Here is a 25,823-nt window from a genome sequence, read left to right as displayed (position 1 = left end):
CCCGTGGTAGCGGTCTGTCTCAAACCGGGTGCTGCTGGATGCTGTTTGGCATAACGCAAATTACACGAGAAACTTAGACACTGTGTCGTAGATGATTATTACGTGTCGAAATTTGGGCGGAGGAGCCTCCGAGAGAGAAGACACTCCCGTGACCTTAAGAGTATCAGCATTTAGCTAGCACAACAAAGTCAGCCTCTTTGTGGTAAAATATTTCATTCGACGGGGGTGACGGCAGGTAAAAGAATGCTAAAGCTGTTTTTAAGACATGCCCGTCGCTTTCCGTGGGTTACCAACGTGACACTGTACGGGTCCCTGTTCGCCGGGGGGGACTTCGTCCATCAGTGGTTCTCTGGAAGGGAGAAAATCGAGTGGAGACAAACACGCAACGTCGCTGTGGTTGCGTTTGGTTTCCATGGCAACTTCAATTTTTTCTGGATGCGTTTCCTGGAGAGGAGATTTCCCGGGAACTCCGCCGGGATGGTGATGAGGAAGCTGTTCCTGGACCAGACGACGGCGGCGCCCCTGGCCACCAGCGTCTTCTACACAGGTCGGTGGGCTGTTGGAGGCACACGCTGGAGGCCTCCTGACGGCAGTGTCTCACAGCAGATCCCCTATCTGTCAGTTTATAACCAGACCTAAGCCCTGTGTTCCTCTCATGTTGCGTAAAGATCAGCAGTTCATTGTCTTGTGACACAAACTAGCAGAGGTCATGTGAAAGACACGACGGAGTAGATTTACAGCTAACTGTACACACTGTGACTGATACTGCAAGCAGATGCTGGTCTATTACATTTGTTTACTTTAGATGGAAAGTGATATAATCTGGATTACAAAGGGCTTTGATGATTACAGCTTTGAAAGTAGAGTCAAAGCTTTTAATAGCTTTTAATTAAAATAACTGGATAAACAAGAAATTAGGAAGCCAGCAGACGAAGAAAGACAAGCCAAATTAAATGGAAAAGATACTGAAAATCATTAAAAAAATGAAATCATAAATGTCAATTATATCACATTTTATAAATTAATTGTTGCCCATATTTTATATGGTATTTGCTACATTTATTTGGATTGTTTTAATTCATCCAGAGCCAGAAAGACAATCAATGGGATGTAGAAATCAAAATTGAAGTGGTTTTTCATTTACTTGACCAGATGCATTTTTGTTCATCAAATGGGTAAAAATAACAGGACACTGCATGCACTCAGTTCTTATATGTAGTCACTCCCCAAAAGAGGTGCATTCAGAGCCAGGAAAACCCAGATTTTTGTGTTTATGTTGCCCAGTATGTGCTGATATCAAAACGTAATGCAGGAAAAAAAAAAAAGATGTTTGGCGGGGTAACTTAGAAATGGTTTTATTAGATACTTTGTTGGGCAGAGCAGTTCAGTTGTTTACTATCCCTGCTGAGCGGCAGGTGGTGTGGACTGGAGCCTATCCCAGCTAGCACAGGGCGAGAGGCAGGGTACACCCTGGACTGGTTGTCAGTCTGTCACAGAACTAACACAGAGACAGACAACCATTCAGACTCAAATTCACACCTAGAGCTAATTTACAGTCACCAATTAATCTAACCCCATGCCTGTTTTTGGATGTAGACTACTAATTGAAAACTAACTAGGAACCCCCCCGCCCCCCCAATATTGGGGACAGGTGCATTTGTCCGACCCAAAAATAACACCGCGGAGGACAAAAATACTTGATTTTGAATTCGCATGCTTTTATTTTGAAGGCGCAACATAGCGTCATGTCACTGCCCCCCCTGAAGGGACTGTTTGGGAGGCGGGAGACGGCAGGAGTCAGAATTTCTTTTGAATGAGGTAAAACTGTCTGTCGGGAATGTTGCCATGAATGTTGTTTGTTTATAATGTCTTGTCAGTTTATTTTCATATACAGGATAAACTTGACTTACTGGACAAGAAGTCAACTTGCAAGCAGTTTGTGGCTGCAAATGATTGGCGGAAAAAATATTTTGTCTCTTTTGCCTAGGCCAGTGTGCACCTTTTATGTGCTCCACCTGTTTGGCCAATTATTAAAGTGCAGCAGCACACTGTGTCATCAGTGACATGTCCACCCTGCCCCCCCCCCCCCCCCCCCCCCCCCTGCTGCTCCAGTCTGCATGTTTGGGCAAGATACTGAACCCCTCGTGTGCTTTAGGTAGAAAGCACTTAGGCAAAAAAGTGCTTATATGAATGGGTGTGAATGATGTATAAAGGGCTTTGGGCAATATAAGAACCAATGCATTTACATAAAATGGGCCTATCTGACTTAAAATCTCTGGTATCCATTCCTTAATGTGCCTGTAGGTAGAGCACTTTGACTCTATAATACATTATTTCTGTATTTAAACTGTGTAAAATACTGTATATTTATACCACGTGGAAGCCTTAAACCTATTCAGCTTTAAACCTTAATAATTTGTAAAATGCGTGTTAATTTATGCCTACCAAGAATTTATCAATGAAGAGGTTAATGTTAACTATATGGTCTCTGTTTTTAAAAAAAGTGATGCACTAGTCGGTGCAGTGCAGTCTGAAGCAACTAAATAAACGCTGTAATGATAATGCAAAACAGTGTACATGGGGTTATTGTACTGATAATTATTTCAAGAGAAAATATGTCAAAATGTGTATTAAGAACTTAAAAAAAACATGGAAAAACAATTATTTAATATTTATTTTATACTGTACAAACTGTGTTGGTCTTCTTGTGCTGTCCGTAAATCAGTCAAATCTCATGTGTCTCCAGCTGTCAGTTTCTTGGAAGGCAAAGAGGACATCATGGAAGACTGGAGAGAAAAGTTTCTGAATACTTATAAGGTGAGTCTGAGCAGGCAAAGGCTGTTCTTCTGAAGCCATGACAGTGCCTGCATCAAAACAGAAGAGTCCAATGTGTGCTGTGGTCATATTCCAAACTGATGCTCAATGTATTCTCTACATCCAAATCTTTATTGATGCCACTGGATTATCATGTATAATTTGACTTCTCCTGATGAAGTTGTCTAGCTCTGACTTTGTGCTTTGTTTTTATCTCATCTCAGACAGGGCTAATGTTCTGGCCATTCATGCAGGTAAATATCACCATCAAATCATCATCAATCATCTTATGTGCATTCATGTTTACCATAACTTTCAGGAACTGTAGTAAAGAAATTCCCCAAATTAATTCAGAACATATTTAGAGCTTTCAGCCTGAATCATCAGCCCATTTCTCATATGGGCACAGTCAGACATTACACAGACTTGGTGCTAAACTGTTTAGTGTCAGATCCTATCTGTCAAGCATTTGTGTTCTCACATGCAGGTAAGTTGGCTAATGTCTGTAAAAGTTCAGGGGTGAAGTGCATGTATAAAAACAATTTCAGGACCTAAACAAAATGACCCCCAATTAATTTACTTACAATGTAATGAATTCAGAAAGCTAAACTAAGAACAATGCAAATCCATAAGCACAGGAAGCTGAGACAGAGGAGGGAACTGAGGGTAAACAAGGGAGAAATTAACCAACAACAAACTCAAAGTAGGAAGTGAAAGTGAATACTAACCAAGAACACAAAAACAGAAACTCATCTAAACAGGCATCCAAAACTCCATAAAAACTAGACAAAAAAAATACAATAAAACTGAAGTTCATCATACTGCAACATCAGTGGAAACATGAACCAAACACAAGATCAGAATATGACAGCTTATTCCTAGGAAACCCTCAAAGTTAAAGCAGAAGTAAAAGACCCTACAATGACACAACAATCAAACTCGCCTTTAGAATAAAGAAATCAAAACAGAAAAAAAAAGATTAGAATAATAGAAGCCAAACTCAAAAACATTCACAAAGAAATCCTACACTCAGAAACACAAAACCTACGAACCGTGACAGATGATGTTGACAACTACCAACTACCTGTCTAGTGATGTCCTGTGTTTCTCTCCCACTACCTTCCTTCCAGTTGCTATGCAGATCACTTTGTCAAATAGCAATTGCCCCTTTATCAGCATTACTTAGACAGGTATGACATAACAGTAACATAGATATTCTCTAATCTCTGTTTCTCTCAGTTTCTGAACTTTGCCTTGGTGCCTCTGTACGTGCGGACCACCTTCACTGGCTGCTGTGCCTTTGTCTGGGCCACCTTCCTGTGCTTCTCACGTCAGACCGGTGACGGCACAGCTGGTGCTGCTCTGGCCTGGATTTTTCCCCCTGAAGACAATGAAGGAGAATCTGCAAAAGAGAAAGTAGAATCTAACGACAAGGTGGATGCTCCCAACAAGGGAACAACATCATTTAAACCCATGCAGTAGCAGAATCAGTCATTTTTATGGAAGGCGACAAAACATCAGCTAAGCCAATGGACTGCGGCCTAGTTCAGCTGATGTTTTACTAACACTGCCAAGGTCATAGGTCAAAGACTCACTGAGGTCAGACTGAAAATGTGTATCCTCATGATGCTGCACAGTGCAAAAAGCCTCCAGCACATTGAATGTAAATGCAGTATATTTTTATTATTTATGCAGCATGGCGGCTCTGTCAGTCCTACTTATCCATACCACAGTGAATTATGACCATTGGCTCTTTTGTTAATTTTTTATAAACACAGCCATGTTTTTTTATTTACAGGTGAGGTCCCTTTCTTTTTAAAGCTTGAACATGATTTATGAGGTCTTCTGTCATATGATGGTGTCAGAAGTTGAGATGATGAGGTGATTTACATCAAAGTGAAAAACTGAATAGTGTAAAAAAAAAAAAAGAATTTCCACCATGTGGAGTGGCAGCTAATTTATTAGCTTAGACTTTTTATTAATAGTAAAGTGATGGAAGGCTTCTGAATTGGTGACCTCAGAATCTCATCTCTGCTTTGTGTGGATGATGTGGTCCTGTTGGCTTCATCAGGTGGTGGCCTGAATGTGAACAGGCAGGTATGAGAATGAGCATCTCCAAATCTGAGGCCATGGTTCTCAGCTGGAAAAGAGTGGAGTACCGACTCTGGGTCAGAGACGAGTTGCTGGACCAGGTGGATGAGCTTAAGTATCTCGAGGTCTTGTTCATAAGTGAGAGGAGACGGGAGCAGAAGATTGACTGACGGATTGGGGCTGCGGCTGCAGTGATGCAGACGCTGTACTGGTCGGTCATGGTGAAGAGAGCTGAGCGTAAAAGCGAAGCTGTCAATTTACTGGACAATCTCCATACCTACCCTCACTTATGGTCACAAGCTTTGGGTAGTGACCGAAAGAACAAGATCAAGATACAAGTGGTGGAAATGAGTTTCCTCCGAAGGGTGGATGGCCTCTCCCTGAGAGATAGGGTGAAGAGTGCAGTCATTCGAGAGGGGCTCAGAGAAGAGCCGCTGCTCCTCCACATTGAAAGGAGCCAGTTGAGCTGACTAGGACACCTTATGGGCAGCACCTCTTGGGTGAGATGTTCCGGGTATGTCCTATCGGGAGGAGGCCCTGGGGTAGACCCCAAACACACTGGAGAGATTATATCTCTTGGCTGGCCTCAGAAAACCTCAGTGTTCCCCAGATAAACTGGAGGAGGTGGCTGGGGAGAGGGAAGTCTGGGTTTCTCTGCTTAGGCTGCTGGCCCCCGATACCTCGCCACAAATAAACGGAAGACGATGGACATTTAAATCTCAGGTTAAGCTTTTATCATTGCCTGATCTCTAAGAAGTACCTGCAATGCTTCCAGTTTACATTTTGGTACAAGATGTGCCAAATACACACAGAGATACGCAGGTACCAGTTAGGCTTGTCACAATATGAGATTTGTACCTGATGATCATAAAAATAATTCACAGATATTATTGTAGCATCTATAGAAAATGTTTATTAATAAATTAATAATTAAATTCAAACTATAAGAAAGTCTGTAACCATAGCTGTACAAAAAGGAAATTTAAAAACAACTACAAAATGATCATCTGTGGCACACTATTGCCAAGACATGGTTATCATGACACTTTTAGTACTAGCAATATTATAATATGCCTTTGTGTTATCAATTTATAGGTAGGTCATTTTTACATAAGAACCCTATGAATCCATACTGTTCATAATACTGTACCATCCAAGCACAAGAAAAATGTCATCAATACTAAAACTGGAAATACAGTTTTGATTTGCACGTTTTCAACCATCTTTACATTTACATATTGCAATACTGAGATGCTGTTAAAGGTTAGGCTGCATTTTGTGTCTAATAATGACAGATGCCGTTTGTCTCAAACATCCATTTACTTGAAATGATGAAATGCTGCCTGCCTGTTTTTGTAACCTTTGTTAATATTATATCGCTGCACGGTCTCAGCCATCTCTGTAAATGTTATAGATGAACTTGCCTGCATTGAAAATGTAAAATTAGACGCCTCCGTCAAGCAGAGGTTTTTATAAATAGAGTGCAGCTCGGTACAGGAGCAGTTTGTTATGCTATATATAGACTTTAAGGACATACTTCTCTCTTCTGTTTCATGCAGATAATTAACTTTTTCTTTCTCTTTCCATGTACTACTGGAATTCATGGAGATCTAGTTCTGCTTTTCTGGTATGTTTAAGCGTAAGATATAGTTTGTAATTATTTATTCATTTTGAATTAATCAGAGTTATATGCTTGCATGCACAGGCTACGTGATTATAATATTTGATGTGTCTCACAAGACTAAATTATTGCTGTTAATATATAAAACATTGTGGGAACTGAGGTGCAGAGAAACATTTTAATCACTACAGCTGTCCCTTTTATCAAAAATCCTTGTGTACGCTTCTTATTAATAACTTACTTTTCCTGATTATGTGTACTGATGTGCTACCCTGGAGCTGAAATGTGAAAGTGATGAATATTTGTTTTTTTTCTATCTGTGTACTACTTTTCCACAGTCGGAAACTTTGGGTATTTTTGACTGGTTTTATTATCACAGAGAACAAATGGCTGTTGTTGACTGAAAATGCATCTAATCTCATTTGCATTACTTGCACTAATCACTGAACATATAAATAATATTTGTTGAATAAATGGAAAACATCCCATTGATTTATTGCGCAATTTTTTCTTTATAGGTACACTGTTGTAGCTACGCAAAAGAAATGCACATTAACATACTCATTCTTATACGTAGAACAGTGTAATGTTGAGCAGCAAAACATAATGTCCCATCTGTTGGATTTAGGTCAGGTAAACGCAGAGGCCAGTGAGTGGTATAATTTCCTTCATCCTCCAAGAACTGCCAGAGGAGGCCGGGCATTGTTGTGCAACAGCAGGAACTCAGGACCCGATGGACCAGCATAGGGTCTGACAGTGGGTCCAAGGATTTCAATCTGATACCTGATGGCAGTCAGGGTGCCGTTGCCTAGTCTGTAGAGGTCTGTGCGTCCCTCCGTGGCTATCCCTCCCCAGACCATCACTGACCCGTCAACAAACTGCTCATGCTGAACAGTGTTACAGGCAGCATAACATTCTCCACAGCTTCCCCAGACCCTTTCACGTCTGTCACATTTGGGCAGCACTGTGCCAGGCAGCGAAAAAACTAGTGGAAAAGACAGTCAGAAAAGATGAGGAGGGAAAAAATGTCAGTGGCTTCCACATGTAAAACCATTTTGGGGGTTGGCTCATTGCCCCTCTAGTGCACCTGTTTTTAATTTCATTAACATCAAAGCAGCTGAGACTGATTAACAGCCCCCTCTGCTACTAAACTGACCAGATTAATATCCCAGAAGTTTAATTGACTTGATGCTGTACTCTGATTAAAGTGTTCCTTTTATTTTAGCAGTATATATATTTTGAGAATACGTACAGTGGTGTGAAAAAGTGTTTGCCCCCTGCCTCATTTCCTGTTTTTTTGCATGTTTGTCACACTTAAGTGTTTCGGAACATCAAACCAATTTAAACAATAGTCAAGGACAACACAAGTAAACACAAAATGCAAGTTGTAAATGAAGGTGTTTATTAGTAAAGGTGAAAAAAAATCCAAACCATCATGGCCCTGTGTGAAAAAGTGATTGCCCCCCTTGTTAAAACATACTATAACTGTGGTTTTTCACACCTGAGTTCAATTTCCCTAGCCACACCTAGGCCTGATTATTGCCACACCTGTTCCCAATCAAGACATCACTTAAATAGGAGCTGCCTGACACAGTAAGGTCCACCAGAAGATCCTTGAAAGCTACACATCATGCTGAGATCCAAAGAAATTCAGGAGCAATTGAGAAAGAAAGTAATTGAGATCTATCAGTCTGGAAAGGGTTATAAAGCCATTTCCAAAGCTTTGGGAATCCAGCGAACCACAGTGAGAGCCATTATCCACAAATGGCGAAGACATGGAACAGTGGTGAACCTTCCCAGGAGTGGCCGGCCGCCCAAAATTACCCCAAGGGCACAGCGACGACTCATCCAAGAGGTCACAAAAGACCCCACAACAACGTCCAAAGAACTGCAGGCCTCACTTGCCTCAGTTAAGGTCAGCGTTCATGCCTCCACCATCAGAAAAAGACTGAGCAAAAATGGCCTGCATGGCAGAGTTCCAAGAAGAAAACCACTGCTGAGCAAAAAGAACATTAAAGCTCGTCTCAATTTTTCCAAAACGCATCTTGATGATCCCCAAGACTTTTGGGACAACATTCTGTGGACCGATGAGACAAAAGTGGAACTCTTTGGAAGGTGTGTGTCCCATTACATCTGGCGTAAAAGGAACACTGCATTTCAGAAAAAGAACATTATACCAACAGTAAAATATGGTGGTGGTAGTGTGATGGTCTGGGGCTGTTTTGCTGCGTCAGGACCTGGAAGACTTGCTGTGATAAATGGAACTATGAATTCAGCTGTCTACCAAGAGATCCTGAGGGAGAATGTCAGACCATCTGTTCGTGTACTCAAGCTTAAACGTACTTGGGTTCTGCAGCAGGACAATGATCCTAAACACACCAGCAAGTCCACCACTGAATGGCTGAAGAAAAACAAAATGAAGACTTTGGAGTGGCCTAGCCAAAGTCCTGACCTGAATCCTATTGAGATGTTGTGGTATGACCTTAAAAAGGCCGTTCATGCTCGAAAACCCTCTAATGTAACTGAATTAGGACAATTCTGCAAAGATGAGTGGGCCGAAATTCCTCCAGAAGGCTGTAAAAGCCTCATTACAAGTTATCGCAAACGCTTGGTTGCAGTTGTTGCTGCCAAGGGTGGCCCAACCAGTTATTAGGTTTAGGGGGCAATCACTTTTTCACACAGGGCCATGATGGTTTGGATTTTTTTTCACCTTTACTAATAAACACCTTCATTTACAACTTGCATTTTGTGTTTACTTGTGTTGTCCTTGACTATTGTTTAAATTGGTTTGATGTTTCGAAACACTTAAGTGTGACAAACATGCAAAAAAACAGGAAATGAGGCAGGGGGCAAACACTTTTTCACACCACTGTAAATCACAACTTGGACTTAAAGGGTTTCTAGTTAACTCCACAGCTCCTGTTTTCACTCACTGTTGCCTCTGTTTTAGTCAGACAAGTTAGTAAACTTATAAAATTAAGCTTCTTCTTCCATTAAAGTGGTTTCTAAATTTGTAACAGACTGCTCAATTAGATGTTTAATTAATGTTTAATGCAACCAGGCCCACTGGGTGAAAACACCTGCTTGGCAGTTTTATCAGCATGTCAGATAACAGCCTGAGGGAATGATTATTATGCATTATTAAAAATTATAACAATATATTATTGTTGTTATTGTTAAACATTTTATTCTGAAAAAAAAGACAGGGCAAAAAATATGAGGACAAAATATTTATAAAATATAAACATTACAATATAAAAACATACATTAAAATGTGGGCGCTGTGTAAATTTTTAAATTAGGTTGTGTGTTTTATTTTTAATACGTTCTCGGTCCTAGTGGGTGGCTCCCAAGCCCTTTCATCCCTGGTCGCACTGCGCATGCTCTCTACATCCTCTCCATCCCTACGTCAAAGGACTTGAAAGCTCGGATAAAGATGCTCAACGTCTCTGGTCGCCGGAACCTTGTCACCGGGTGAAACTGAGTTATCTGGAGGGTCACACACACACACACAGAAGAGACGCAGAAGGGACCGCATTGTTTCTCGGTTTCGGCGCGCGTGCACTCCACCGACATGGAACTGAAGAAATCTATATCGGACACCGAGCGCGCGCTCAGGAGCTACGGAGCCGTGTCGGAAACGGCATGGACAACGGACAAAGGTGAGCGTCGTGCACGAAAAAAATAAATAAAGAAAGACAAGGTGTGTGGTGGGAAAGGGCAGCTGTGCGCTCAGCTTTCTTCTGCGTATGTTTCGCTCTCAGGATGCCCCGTCAGCACTTTAAATGGTTAAAGCGTGATTCATAAAAGGTTTGGGATGGGATCAATAGCGCTGCCTTGGTACTAAAAGGCGTATTACTTCCCTTACGTGCAAACCATGGGTAGCATATTGCGCCCTTTGTTAATGAATTTTAACCACGAAAGGTTTCAGGCGCAGCGCATTTGCAAACTTATGGTCATTTGATTGTTAGCTGATAAGCATGCAGCAGAACCATGAGCTTTGAGTGATCACCCTGGTCCTCTGCTCTAGTCAGTGTACATATATTTATGGAAAGAAGCTCAAGAAGCAGCTTTTACATTTTGTTACTAAGTATATTACCCACTTTCAGTAATTATTTATGGGATTCATTTTGCATAGCTGTATTGGGATGGCTCACAAGTAGCAAGAATAAAATATCAGAGCTCCACAAATTAAAGGCTCACATGTGATAATAGAGCTGAACAATAACACAGTTTCAACCATAAGCTGCAAAAAAAAAAAAAAAAAAAAAAACCCAAAAAACATTACATTGAAGTAATATGTATGTTCTCTGAGTGAAACATCTCAGAGCTCCTGTCTCCTCTTCAAATAGCTTAAAAAAACAAACAAAAAAAAACAACTGGTGGATTCAAATTACTTTCAAATGAAAAGTGATATAAAAAAGAGGAAAAATCCTCCCACTAGAAAACTTGAATCAATGAAATATTTGCTTGGCATTTATGGTTCATAGATGATGATCATGAGTGATGAATCCAACTTTATGTCACGTCCCTAATAGGTTTCATGTGTAGTCAATATCACAGATGTTAGACGATAAAAAGACATTTTAATGCTTATAGTATTTGCGCTTTTTTTGCATTATTAATGCACAGTCATGATCAAATCAAATCAATCAAACACAAATTCCAGCCTCATGATGACCATAAAGCTTCAAAGACACGCTTTGTTTACACTGATGTCCCGTTTATGTGATAAAAAGTGTTTGAGTGACGTAGACAAATGACGAAGCAACAAAAATATAACAGATGCGACTTCAAAAGTGTCCCTCCTGATTCCAGTGATCATCATCACAGGGGAGTAGGGTGTGAAGAAACTTCCAGATTAAGTCTGAGAAGAAAATGCAGAGGATATTTTTAGAAACAGAGCCAGTCATTGCTCTCTCTCCCCCTCTCTCTCACTCCCTCTTTCTGCTACAAAGACAAACATACAGGCAGAAAACAACACAGAGGTAAAACAGGCAGCTCCCTGCAGGGTTATGTCCATTTATTAGGCAAAGACTACAGGTGTTTGCCTTGCACTTTCTATTTTGTGCCAAGCATCTGGGTTTTTTCTTTTTGTTTGTTTTTTGTTTTGTCGTCCGTCCCCCCATTGGAGGGGGGTGTGGTCCAGCAGCAGTGTATACAGTGTGACTGCAGGATGTGTCAGGGGCTCTCTGCATTGGATGTCATACAGGCGCTGACATTTTCCTGTTGTTAAACCCCATGTGGCTGCTGCAGTACGCACCATCCTGACTCTGAGGGCTGTTTTGGCCTCATTAAGTCATAATCCTGTAGTACACCAATGAGCCAGTTTGTTTTAATGAAACTGGGGTGATTCAGGTGTGGTTTACAACAGCTGGCAATGTGAGGAGGCGTGTTGTTAACTTTACCTGTCTCTGAGGAAAACACCACTTTTAATCGTACTAGCCATTAGTAACATTTTTAATGCTCACTATGTATTAGCAGCTTGTTGGGATCAGAGAGAGCTGTTAAGACATTATTGAGTTGGAACTTCGCCACTTTTAATGGTCTGGTCAGGGCTTAATGCAGCTTGGTGTTACTGATGATGAACACGTGGCTGCAAGTGAGACAGAGGAACGTGTGAGGAAGAACAAGAAACAGAAAGAAAGGACGCAGAGGGAAAAGCGTGTAAAACTTTAGCTCGTATCTCACTGACACAAACTTTGATTTCACATTTGCGTCTTTTGTCAGCAGACGTGTTGGATGGTGATTCAACATCAGCAAGGCACAAACAAACTGCGCCCTCCTGTGCAGACTTCTGTCTGCTGTGGTGAGTCAGCTTCATCCTCAGCAAGCATCCGTGAAAAGTACTACAAACGCAGACTGCAGTTTGTGTTGCTGCAGGAGGACGGAGGGCTGATCCCGGTCCTCTAACGTTACAGTACACATTCTGAATAAATCATGCGCCATAGTTGACACAGATGTAAAGAATTGTTTTATCAGGTGTATTATGATGTGGCAGTTGTAGACTGGACATTATGTCCTGTAGTTCACAGCCTGAACGGAAGGGAGGAATGATCACAGATGCTTACAATGCTTGTAATTTCCATATAGACAAGTGAGTAGTTATATGAGCCGATGTCTCTTTTAAGACACTTTTAAGCAAAAATCAAGGGTCATAGCCTCCTAGAAGGGAACCTTTTATGTAATTTCCAGCTCAATATTTTTATTCTTTGGCTTCACTAGAGTAGCTTTGCATAATTAACAGTACAAAAAAATAATCCTAATTTACTTTACACTGGGCTCCCCTTTAAGTCCTTTGATTGGCTGTCCCTCACAAACAGAAGGTTTGAACAGCCTTTGGGCGGGGGTTCTGCGCTCATAGCCAGAGCTGGGTGCCAAAGATTGGCCATATTAACGACATCATTTCTCACTGACATACAGAACTGAGAGTAGAGACTCACAGGGACTAATAAATACCTCACTCAATTGTGCATATCAATCAATACTGATAAAAAGAGTTTTACAGGACACTAACAGTAGTGATCAATGTGAGCTGGGCGTTTATGCCTTACCACGCTGCATTTGCTGGCTCTGTGAAACCCAGGGTACAAAACTTTTCATAATGCAATTTATAAAGTTCTTTATTGGTCCAATTTCCACAGTTGGTGATCCAGGCTTTCTGTTCTGAGGGGGAAATCAACACACCGCTGTGCTAAACACTTGATTTCCACACACATGGAACATAGCTTTTTCTTACTGGCTGGATTTATACTGTTGTCTGTATGCTGAGCTGCTTCATCAGGTATTGCAGCATTTGTGTGGTCAGTGCATTGACATGTAGAATAAGTGGCTGGTCTGTGTAGTGGCTGCAGTGTTTCTGCATGTTACTGGCAGAGATGGAGTGTGAGGTCAGTTCCAGCTTGGGAAGGAATCAGGAAGAAGCCACAGTTGGTCATCGATTTGTGCTGAAAGTATTTTGTTTTTCTGTCCAGCACTGACAGCCCTCTGGAAGGTACCTGTAATATTTTTATGGTTAATTCCTTTCTTATCAGTGAAAGCAGTAATTTATGCCTGAAGCAGTGCTGTGATTTTACACTTCAGATCACCTCACTCAATAACGCACACAGCTTTCTCTCCAAATATCATGCTCTTGGGTGCTGTGATATGAAACGTCACAAGGGAGTTTGCCAAGGTGCTGACACTATGAGAAAGTTTTCAAGGATGAAATGACAGAAATGATGAACTTTCACATGCATATGTTACATGAAATCAAAGGAATGAAGAATTTACTATTTAGATCTTTAATTAGATGTGGGCATTGAGCCACTGGAATGTGTAAGTGGGCCATGTGTAGTGAGTGTTCTCTGTAATTTAAACCAAGCAAGCATCGTTGAACTGTGAATGTGTCCAAAGTGAATAAAAATATGTATGAGACATGTTCATGGCAGAGCAGTCCTTGTAGGTCTGTCTTCTTTATTGCATTGTTTTTCCACTGTTTATCTTCCCTCCCTCTTCCTCTCAGGTCACTCGGATGTGTCCATGGCAGAGAGCACGATGTCTCCAGAGGAGATCGAGGTGGAGATGGCTCGTATCCAGCGCCTGCGGGAAGTCCTGGTGCGCAGAGAGTCAGAGCTGCGCTTCATGTGAGTGTTTATCTTTTTTTTTTAGTTTAGTTTTTTAACACTCTTGTGCTGCAACACAAAGGAATTCGTGTTTCTTCCTTCACATTTACATTAAGCTGGCAGTTTGAAAGCTGATCAATATTTAGGGAAACTGTCGATTTGTCCATTGATTATTCAGAGGGCTGGACATGCCTGTAGCAGCTGAATGAGTCATCATTGATGAACTCACCGGCCTCTTAGCTTAAACGACTAAAGATCACTGCTGAAAAAATAAGTTTGAACAGCATTATATAACCATTCAGTATTATTTAAAAAAAATGAAAATGGAAATACAAGCCCCAGTTTATTTTAATGCAAACCTATATCAATATTTCTCACCACTGAACTCTGTATTTTGGGAGTTATTGCATGTCTAACATCCACACTGTGATGGTTGAGGTGTCAGATGAAGCTGATTAAGATTTTAAAAATCCCACTCTGTTGCACTGTAATAATATTAGTTCACAAGCCCACTTGCAGGGCTTAATTAGGCCACCATGCTGCTTATTGCTATCTCTCTGCTGTCTGACCTCACACGCAAGCACAGTCACACCAAGTAGCAGATGGAGTGTAAAAGGTTGCTGGAGTATACAAATACCAGTGTGAGAGAAAAACACAAGGCAGAGAAGGGAGAAAAACAGAGAGAGAGAGAGAAAGGGGAGGGATCTAGGAGGGGAGAAAGAAAAAAGGGAGGGAGGTGTCAAACACAGCAACAGGGATACATGCAGAGGGAGGAGGAGGAAGGAGGCTATGGATGAGTCATCGTCCTGATCTATCACAAGGAGAATTAAATCTGTGGTCGCTGTCACTGCTACACACACACATACACGGAGGCAGGGATTCAGGGTGTAACAGGGAAAATGCTGAGGCCCCAAGGGTGAAACATCAGGGTTGCAGGAAGCCCAGAGAGCATGCGGGATTGATTTTTGTTGTTGCGTGTTTTCACATAAACACACTCACTCCTGATGTGTGAGCTTGAGGCTATGAAATCTTAATGACAAGAACAAGAGTGTAGTTTATTCAACAACAACCAACTGATGATGATTATTTAGAGATTAACACAGAAACAATTTGCTAATGAATTAATAAGTTCAGTGACGGAAATTAATTAAACTGTGGAAGTCTAATTTATTCTGAATAATAAAAACCATGCAGAGTGCTTTGTTGGGCTTTCTTTTAAATGTTAACTGTGTTTTGAATGGTTTTTATATCAAGAGAAGCGATTTGAAGATACTGCCGTGTACTCAGGGAAATTGTGGCAACTGCTTTTATGTAGCAGAAGTGATAAAATGGCAGGTTCGGAAATTGGCAGTTTTTAGAGATAAAGTCAGAAAATTAGCTGCAGAAAGCTAAATTCTTCACCTAATAAAGACTTAATATTAAAAGAAATGCTGCTTTTTTGATTAGAAAAGCCTTCAAACTAATTATCCAGCTACTCCAAGTCAGCTTTTTTTTTTTTCAGGATTCCTTATTATACAATGTATGTCTGCTTAACGTCATGTCGATCAGATAAATATGTCCAAAATGGAACTGGAAGCAGCTAATAATATCACTTGTTGTTTAATCTGAAGGAAGCCAGTGCTTTAATTTCATTTCTCCCTTTTTCTTTTCAGGATGGATGACATTCAGCTCTGCAAAGACATCATGAGTTTAAAGCAGGAGCTAAGGCAGATTGTCGCAGTACCAGGTACAATTAACGCTCAGTCATGAATATTTTGCATCTCAACCAGAAGATAAGAACTGACTGTCTGCATGCAGAACTGTCCACGCTCCCTGTTTGGACTTGACCAAAAATAGATCTTTTGAGAGAAAATGCTTCTGTTTGCGGCTCACAGGAGGCCTATCACATCTGCGAGCATCATACTGATTTATAGGATGTGTCGTTACACTAAATGATGCAAGATTGATTCTAAGTCCCAGGGACATGGTGGAGTTATGAGGGAGAGATAAGCATGCACATGCACACAAACATCCATGCATCACCACTATGAAGGAAATACAACCTGAGGGAGGCAAAGAGGCCAAAATGAATTTCAGTAAACTCTCATTTACTCCCTGCATGTTTTCACTGTGCAAAAACAGAATCAAGTATTAGCCTATAGTCACTTCCAGCGTTGCCTGTATCAGAAATGCAGCGAGAATGCGCTGAAGTGGTTCACTGACGTCAGCTGCATCACACATAGCAACACAAATGCGTACATGAGGCTATGCATAGAGAGAACCTGGCAACAGGAGGAAAACACGCCTCTTCCAAGAGCATGTACATCATGTGTCAGTGTGTGTCAGTACGTGTGTGCAGGAGGGGCTGGTGTTGTGTTCAAGGATGCACACATAAGCATCAGGGCACAGCATTGACCTGTCAAACACAGGCTTTTTTTTTTTTTTTGAACAACCAAGCAGCATGGACAAAATAAAAGAAACACCTTGATAATACTCCAGCACAAGAGCAGTTCAAGACTCAAATTATGCGTCACAGCTTGCATTAATTGAATCCCTGAATCCAGAAGGGTCTCTGACTCCAGACTAGTATGATGTTTTTTTAAGAACAGGGTGTCTCACAATTTTTCTCTTTTAAATTTGGTGTGTATTTCTGGAAAAGTGATGCAAAATCTCCAATTTTGCCTTTCCAACATTCTGGAATCCAGACAGACTGCAAAAAAGTAATCCCTTCTATTGTGGGCTAGGACTCACTTCTGACAGAATTGCTTTTTTAGTAATACTGTTAACAAACCAAAAAAACCCAAGAAAAACCAAACCAGTCACACAGCCTCCTTTGAAAGCGGTAATTGATGTGCTGCAAAAAATACTTGTATCTAGAAAAACACTGATTTACCTCTGTGGTAATTTCTGATGCCCTAGTTTGTAAAGTTGTTGGTGCTGACTGATTTACGACTAACCTGTAGTTGCATAAGTAGAACAGCATCTCACCCAGTAATCAGATAAAGAGCAAGCAACTAAGTTTTGCCAACATTAATCAACAATAACACATCAAAAGAGGCTGCAGAAGCAAAACCTTGGAGTGTACTGAGTTGATGTATGTTTTATTGCTTTATTGCTTCATAGGAGAGAAAATGTTACTTTCTTACCATTTAAATGATTATTTTTCCCTATAAAAGTCTTCAGCTTTAATAGGATTGCATTATACTGTAGTGTTCCTTTTATTTGGTCCATTTGCTACCCACTTGGGCTCATTGGTTACACGATCTGTCCCGTATAACCTGCCTCTCACTGACATTCCCATGTGCCAAAAGTGACTTGAGGGGTTTCTGGTATCCTGTTACATCACTCCAGGACAAAGGGAGTCATGTGACAGACCCAGCTACCTCTCCTGCACCTGCTCATCTGTCTTTGAATTATGTGTCTTAGCCATGCACCCTTCAGGCCGTCCTGCCCCCTAAAGAGCTTCGCCTTGAGGCTGCACTGTCCCATGTTAGAAAAAAGCTGATGTTCACAGTCATTTTTCATCCACTTTTTCCAAATAGCCTAGATACCAGCAGTGCCAGACAGCCTACCTCTGCAGCTGTCTGTGGACGTGTCCTTTTACTGTGTGTGTATATGTACATCTCATTTGGTCTGTTAGTGTATATTTTTCGGTGCTCTGGAGTATGAAGGTTAGCGCTCTGAGTCAGGACAAAACTGATGTTGCAGAAGCTTAATCCCTCACCCAACAAAACCAAAAAGAAAAAGGGCTCTCGAGCATTTGCATAATTAAGTGTGTGCCTTATTTGTTATAAATTATATATGAGGCAGAATTAAGGATATATTTGTGATGTGACTCAGTGTTAAAGAGAAGCCGACATTCCTGTAAGGTCAGTCTGTAGACATCGGTTAAGTTGCTGCTGCTTGTCTTATTTTCTTCCATCTTTTCCCCTCAGAGAAAGAAAAAAACAAGAAGCACAGGCAGCGAGAAGAGGAACTGATCCTGAAGATCCATAAACTGGTGCAGAAGAGGGATTTCTTGGTCGACGATGCAGAGGTGGAGAGATTAAGGTACGGCCCTCCTAAGCACTGAACACAGCTGATATCTGGGATGATGTTTCCGTGAGTCGACTGTTTACTTAGATACCGCTGGCTGTTTATTTCTTCATTTGATCCTCACAGGACAGTTGAGAAACAGCAGGAAAGAGGCTCATTAGAGTAAATGTGTAGCGCGAATGTGAAGATGGCTGAAGGCGGGGAACGGGGGGTCACTTCATCACCACAGCAGTGCCTGCTGTGTGTGTGTGTGTGTGTGTGGGAGGGTGGCTGACTGATGACCGTGGCTCTGCATTGTCTGCTCCCCCAGATAACCCACAGAGTGTGACACAGATAACACTGAGATAGGCGAGATAATGGGTTTAAATCACAGCACGAACAAATCTCTGTGTGACTCAAAAGAGTCATTTGGAATCTGTGCTTTCAGATTGTTACGGGTTATTTTGCTATCATCATAATTATTTTTTGGGACAGTTCTGAGTCACAACCGAAATGAACCTTAAAACTCGTCGAAATCAATGCCACATGTAGCGCTAGATTGTGCTTCTTGTGTCTTGTTTTCACACTCAGGTAACAGAGTTACAAACTGTCTTTTATGACAGACAAACCTTTAATTTTACTTGAAAAACATTTTTTTTCCCCCCAACCAATCATTCCTGTATCCTTCATCAGAGCATGACAGAAAATGGAGGTTATATAATTTCTAACTCACATCCATCAGTTCACAATATGACAATTATTAAAAGTAGTATGATTCTGACTGAGATTACAAGTTTAGATTCTGCACACATCAGTCATTTCTTTAGGTACACCTGTTCAACTGCTTGTTAATGCAAAAATCCAACCAACTAATCACATGCCAGCAATTTAATTTATTTAGACATGTAGACATAATCAAGACGACCCACTGAAGTTCAGAGAGGAGACGAAAGGTGATTTAAGTGACTTTGAACATAGCACGGTTGTTGGTGCAAGACTGGCTGGTCAGAATCTGCTGATCTACTGGGATATTCCACATAAGCATCTCTAGGGTTTACAGAGAATGGTCCAAAAAAAGAGAGAAAATGCCTTGTTGAAGCTAGAGGAGAATGGCCACGCTGCTTTGAGCTGGCAAAAGTAATCCAAATAACCACTTGCTGCAATGAAGGTATGCAGAAGAGAATTTCTGAATGCACAACACATTCAGCCTTGAAGCAGATGTGCTGCAGCATCAGACACACCAGGTGCCACTACTGTCAGCTAAGAACAGGAACACTTTGCACAGGATCACCAAAAATGGACAATAGAAGATTGGAAAAACATTGCCTGGTCTGGTGCGTCTCGATTTCTGGTACACTCCGGGCCTCTTACTACTAGTGGTTTAAGCACAAGTTCACCTGAGTATTGTTGCTGACTGTGATTTCTTGTACATCTCGCTCTGTGTGACTGCAGCTCATGCCATTTGTCGTATATAAATGACATGACCTCTATTTTCTCTCATGCTCTGATGATTTAAAAATGTTAGCATGTTTGTTGATATGACCAGAATATATTGGTAAAAGTGAGATTTTTCAACTATTCCCCTTAAGTTCTGTGTAAATGTAAATGCTGCCTCTTTACCTTTGCGTATTTAACAGTGGAACAATATTACTTTAGTTTAGCACCACAGAGAAATACAGTGTGAAGACACATCTTTTTCTCAGACTGCCCTGAGCCTTTTTAATACATTTACCACAAAGCAACTCTATTTTCCATACCAGAATAAAATGGCAGCCAACAAGGAAGTAGAGTAAGTGTCTTGCTAAATTTCAGTAAGGAGAGACGATTTGAAAGAACTGAACATAATTTAGTGAAATACAGTTTTACATGAAACATTTTCAGTGTGCTATTTTAGCTGCATGAATCAATTTTCCATTTTTTTTTCCTCCTTTTGTCTTTAAATATATCTAAAACTGGCTTCCTCCTTACAGTGAAATTAATGGAACAAATTAATTGTTTGACGACATTTTACTGCAGTTCACAGGTTAAAAGAGCACATGAATATATTGAAAACAGAAATATTGAATTTATAAAATGTGCTTAATGGAACTTACATTTTAATACTGAACTAACTATAGTTTAATCAGAACCACTGTAGTCAAAAGATTGTTATATTCATGTACAGTAATTCATATTTAGCAGAATGGCTCTGATGGCTCTCATCTGAGCCATCAAGCTGATGTGAGATCAGCTGATCTACTGGGATTGTAACTGGGAGCTTGATTTCGTGGTTTGTCTGAACTTTACTTTAAGGAATTATGCATGAATGCTTTTTTTTTTTTCTTCTGACTAGTGCTATTTGAGAAGATCCAGTACAGATACTGATGGAGTTGGTGTAGTAAGGTCATGGACAAATTTTCTTGACATCTAAGAGGATGAGGTGGTGATTGAGAGTCAGAGGGTTAAATATTCACCTGCAGATTCAGTTCACAGTATATTGATAGGTCTGAAAAGGAAGCATGACAGAATCATATTTAAAGAACAAGGAGCATGAACAGGAACATAATAGGACAAGTACAGTGACGTCAGAAGTGTGATTGAAGTGATTTTGATAGTGGGAAAAGAGGCAGATGTGACAAATAGAGCAGCAGGAATGGCAGATACACATACTAGGATGAAGACAGAAAGGAACAGATCTTCTATGTTGCACTGACACTAAAGCTTTAAAACACAAGTAAATACACTATATTGCCAAAAGTATTCACTCACACATGTAAATCATTGAATTCAGGTGTTCCAGTCACTCCCATGGCCAAGCACCTACACATGCAGACTGTTTCTACAAACATCTAAGAAAGAATGGGTCGCTCTCAGGAGCTCAGTGAATTCCAGTGTGGTACTGTGATAGGATGCCACCTGTGCAACAAGTCCAGTTGTGAAATTTCCTCACTACTAAATATTCCACAGTCAGCTGTTAGTGGTATTATAACAAAGTGGCGATTGGGAACAACAGCAACTCAGCCACATAAAATGACAGAGCGGGGTCAGCGGATGCTGACGCGAATAGTGCGCAGGGGTCACCAACTTTCTGCAGAGTCAGTGGCTACAGACCTCCAAACTTCATGTGGCCTTCAGATTAACTGTAGAACAGTGTGTAGAGAGCTTCATGGAATGGGTTTCCATGGCTGAGCAGCTGTATCCAAGCCTTACATCACCAAGCGCAATGCAAAGGGTCTGATGCAGTGGTGTAAAGCACACTGCCGCTGGGTTCTAGAGCAGTGGAGATGTGTTCTTTGGAGTTATGAATCACGCTTCTCCATCTAGCAATCCAAGGGATGAGTCTGGGTTTGGTGGTTGCCATGAGAACAGTACTTGTTTGACTGCATTGTGCCAAGTGTAAAGTTTGGTGGAGGGGGGATTACGGTGTGGGAAATTTTTGGCTCGGCCCCTTGGTTCCAGTGAAAGGAACTCTTAATGGTTCAGCATACCAAGACATTTTGGACAATTTCATGCTCCCAACTTTCCCAACTCTTGCCTTTTTATGAAGTCAGTGAGAGCAGATATCCTGAATACAGTCATGTCAGGCACACAGTTCAGACTGGGAGGACAGAAGCTCCACCCACCTGTTGTTAAAACCTTCTGTTTGTAAGGGGCAGCCAGTTAGATCAAAGTCAAAGCAAAGGGAGGGGAAAGGTAACAGCTACAACCTGTCTTTTTTTTTTAAGATAAATCTTTAATAGTTCTTGAAAAATGCAAAGTTATGAAAAAAAAATGCTTGTTTCAGACAGTAGGTTTTACCAAGTCCCAGTATAAAAGAGAGAAGGATTATTTTGAACTGTGAACCATATACATTCACAAGTTCAAGAATAAAAATATGGAGCTGGAAATGAGCAGAACAGGACCCTTTAAGATGGAGTCTTTTAGTGAACTGGAAACGATAATGACCAGACCTTCAAAAAACCCAACAAACTAAAGTTTAACTTTAAAGTCAATGATTTGATGATGTAAGATTAACACATTGGGTAAAAAAAAACTGTGACAGGGCCATGCTGTTCATTTACTGACAGTAGCACTGCTTCAGTCAGATAAAAACAGACATTTTCTGAATTGCCTTCAGACTAAGATGTGGCTGTTCTGTACCTCAGGGAGCAAGAGGAGGACAAAGAGATGGCGGAGTTCCTCAGGCTGAAGCTGATGCCTCTGGAACAGAAGCTCAAAGTCACACAGAGTGAGTGAGATGTTAAAAATAACTCGTGCACACCATCTTAAAGAGACAAGAGGATTGTGTGTGTGATGATCACTTTTTCCTCTCTCTTTATGACAAGATCCTCCAAAGCCCAAGAGACAAATCCCCGAGCCACCTCCCAACAAACCATCCATCACCAAGTCAGGAGCGGCCATCATTAAGGACTGCTGCGGAGCCACCCAGTGTGCTGTAATGTAACTGACACAAACCTGTTTATGGCCCCAACCCTGTGTCAGACAACACACTTCTATGACATAACATACATCACTTCCTGTTACTCAGAGAACCACAGTCAACCACGAAACTGTTCAGGAATCAGATTCATAGCTTAGTTGCAAGAGTTTCGGAGCTGATCCCTGGTCAGTATTTAAGGGAAACTTTTATAGTAAGGAGCTTTTAACCAAGTGAGCGAATGAAATAGAGAAAGGAAGCTGTGAAGAGGACTGTAAATAAAAACTACGATAAATGTGTTGATTTATTTATTCGGTTCATTTTCAGATCAGTTCATTCCATCATGACATTTCTTTAAGATGGCTAAACGATCCGTGATGATGCGTCTCATCTGCAGAACTACAAGCACAATGTCCACAAAGTGAGCTCGGGGGGGGGGGGGGGGGGGGCTTCATCTGTCATTCTGACATGTCTGATGACGGGTATTCATTCTTCATTGCAGTTCTTAAACACCAACAAGTCAGTCAGTCACTTTCTACTCTGCATTTTCATTTTTTCACAGGTGGGATAAACACAGGTGGTTCTATAAAAAACAATATGGCTGCCCATTAAGTGACTTATGCAAACAGATTTATATATGCTAGCAAGGAGAGGGAGCCAGTGGATGATTTTTTTTGTACTAGTGCTGAGCAATATTCTTAAACAGCAGTTTAATTCTCAAGGCATTTACAAATTAAAAGTAGACAGAGACTTAATGCTGACCAAACCAACTCACCTCTTTTCACCAACATGCAGCCAGAGCCCCATGTAGAACTGGTTCTGTACAACCCCCCCCCCCCCCCCCCCCCAAAAAAAAGGCTAATGCCAGTGCCAGGATCATAACCTGCAGATTATGTTCAGTATTATTTCCCCCCATGAAATTACCCCAGCCTTTGCCACATAAACATTTGGTTCTCAAAGGCTCTGCACGGTCTAGCATCAGTCGAAAGCAGATTAAAAATGGGGTCAAATTAGGCTCAATGCCATTTAGCAATGTGTGTCCTGTAGGAGGGGTCTGATTAAGTTTCTAAAACTCCTCACAAGCAGAGTCTTCTCCAAGCATCTGTCACAACAGATCACCGAGACTTGAGAGAAAACATAGATCAGAATATTATTTATATGGGAATATGATGGGCATAAACAGGATATAGTGCTATATTAAAGAAAAAGAAATAGACATATGGATGAGATGTGGATGCCTGGTTTTCTCCTGGGAGTAAAGTTACCGATACATTTTGAGATAGAAAAAGCAAATCCACTTAAACCTTTTAGCGAGAGTCCTCTAAATCAAATGTTTCAAATAGCAGGATAATTCAACTGCTAATTTAAGAAAACACAAAAATGTGTCCAAACTTTTTCAACGCAATGTGTAGAGAACAGCAACTGGCATTCAGCCTCGTATGACTCACCTTTGTGGTTTTCAGTAACCGCTTTCATGACTAATGCCTGTATAAGCCAGCACTTGGATCTTCCATAATCATATTTACCCATTCCTCAAAGTCAGCACACCAGTGGCCATATTAAGATTTTCATCATCAGCTACCAGGAAGTGTTCACTGTGGTAATGTGACATCATTCATAGTTATTCTGGATATTACAGAGAAACACCTTGCATCCTCTGAACTTAGTCTTGTATTTTTAATGATAAACTCCAGGAAATGAATGCAACTCTGCTGTAAATGCCTCTAATAGATGATGTGTGTTTGAGTGTATTTAGGACTTCAGTGTGACTCATGTCAAACAAAGTGTTGCTCTTCGTCACTTTACCTTCGTTCTGATAACTTAGCATTCTGTAGTTGTAGTGAATTTATGAAGGTCCTGTTAAATTATTGAACAAATATGCAGAAAATAAGTTGAAACTACCTGTACATACATGTTTAAATAAAGAGCATCTTTCAGGAACTCACGTTTTTTTTTCCCCCCTTCTTCTCCCAAGTAATAAAAGTGTTTCAAACAAACAAAAAATAATGAGGCAGAAATTATGCTTGTGAAATTTATTAACAAATTTTTTTTTGGTCCCTTCAACAATGTGACTGTTACAGTGACTTCAGCTGCAGCACAGTGGCAAAACAGTGTAACTGAGGGGCGCAGGTGAACACAGACATCAGCGAGGCAGTTAAAGGAAAAAAACAAAACAAAAGAAATTGCAAGGCAAAAGGTTTGAGGACACGGCTGAATAAATCAGCTTCCTTAAATTCTCAAGTACAACAAATGCTGTGCAACATGAAAGTTTAAAATAAGACAAGGTGAGGTACACAAAGAAGAAAAAATAATTTTAAACCACTTTGTGAATCCTTCACGTTCATGAACCAAAACTATGCAGAAGTGCATAAGTTGACTGGTTTAATAGCTTCTCATTGATGTTACTGAAACCAAGTGAGAACTAAATAAAAAAAAAAAAAAAAAAAAAAAATCAGAGTTAGCTGTCACTGCAGTGCACTGAGGAGCTGCTAGGGTTTACTCAAATTCACAAAAAAGTAATATCTTCATTTCTTCTAAGCATATTAAGCTCATTTCTATCATTACCACTTCTAAATAATGATTCTGAACCAATAAGTCTGCTAATCAAAGTGGTTTCCAGACAATCAGTAAAACCCTGCAGGAGAGATAAACCATAACAGCCCTATTTAAAATCATTTTGATTTGTACATCAGATGTTTTGGTGAATTGTTAGGGGGAATCTTTTCACACCATGTGTAAGTCAGGTCTGACAGAAAACTCGTGCTTCTAACGCCAACGAAAGAGGCAGAGGATGCAAACAAACTGATTAAATGGGCTGCTACCCATTCTCTAAAGCCCTTCTCTGAACAAAAACAGCTTCAACCCTCTGACTTCAGTGGCACCTCGGTCATGCGTCATAGGCAGTCAACAATGTCTGGTGGCAGATCAGTAGCCAGCAGCCTGGTAAACACTCAAGACAAAGGAAATCTGAGTAACCAACACGCATCAGTAAGTTAAAACTGCTATGAGAGAGGGTGGGAAGATAAAGATGGCGATTTCTTTCAGAACCGCGGCAGATACAAGCCATTGTAAAAGCCCGGCAGATTCCAGAGAGCCGCAGAGGGTCCTCTGTGTGCACATCAATCTGTTCAGGAGGCTTCCAAGAGCCCCTATGCTGTTCTTCAAACCCATCACCCATCACCGTCTTCCCCATCTCTTTCCCTAAAAACTCAACTCTTCAGTCTCATTAAAAATCATAAGCTCAGGAGTGCTTCCCTCTCCCCTCAAAATCTCAGATTGCGTGGATCACCATTAATACAGCAGT

The 25,823-nt window shown here is 40.8% G+C and overlaps 2 protein-coding genes across 4 annotated transcripts; both read left to right on the top strand.

Moving 5' to 3' along the window:
* Positions 1 to 7,227, top strand: LOC115785525 (mpv17-like protein). Of its 2 annotated transcripts, XR_004020368.1 has the most exons (5): positions 1 to 547; positions 2,747 to 2,817; positions 3,039 to 3,068; positions 4,054 to 6,532; positions 7,155 to 7,227. XR_004020368.1 is itself a non-coding variant. In XM_030737234.1 (4 exons), exons 1-4 carry the CDS (start codon positions 244 to 246, stop codon positions 4,294 to 4,296), a joined length of 648 nt encoding a protein of 215 aa, XP_030593094.1. In that variant the 5' UTR covers positions 1 to 243; the 3' UTR covers positions 4,297 to 7,018. The 2 variants fall into 2 exon arrangements, 1 of the variants encoding a protein (XP_030593094.1); XM_030737234.1 differs by lacking the exon at positions 7,155 to 7,227 and having other exon boundaries at positions 4,054 to 7,018.
* Positions 7,228 to 9,934: 2,707 nt separating this feature from the next.
* On the top strand, positions 9,935 to 22,954 carry bmerb1 (bMERB domain containing 1). 2 transcript variants are annotated; one of them, XM_030737259.1, is made up of 6 exons: positions 9,935 to 10,188; positions 14,031 to 14,151; positions 15,783 to 15,856; positions 18,045 to 18,159; positions 22,220 to 22,330; positions 22,428 to 22,954. In XM_030737259.1, the coding sequence occupies exons 1-6, from the start codon at positions 10,101 to 10,103 to the stop codon at positions 22,507 to 22,509; spliced, it is 591 nt and encodes a 196-aa protein (XP_030593119.1). In that variant the 5' UTR covers positions 9,935 to 10,100; the 3' UTR covers positions 22,510 to 22,954. The 2 variants fall into 2 exon arrangements, with proteins under 2 accessions (XP_030593119.1, XP_030593111.1); XM_030737251.1 differs by having other exon boundaries at positions 9,940 to 10,188; positions 22,248 to 22,330.
* Positions 22,955 to 25,823: the final 2,869 nt, after the last annotated feature.

Source organism: Archocentrus centrarchus, chromosome 1, assembly GCF_007364275.1.
Source record: "Archocentrus centrarchus isolate MPI-CPG fArcCen1 chromosome 1, fArcCen1, whole genome shotgun sequence".
Taxonomy (NCBI): Eukaryota; Metazoa; Chordata; class Actinopteri; order Cichliformes; family Cichlidae; genus Archocentrus; species Archocentrus centrarchus.
Note: the sequence above shows the minus strand (reverse complement) of the source record. Positions and strands in the feature narration are given on the sequence as shown.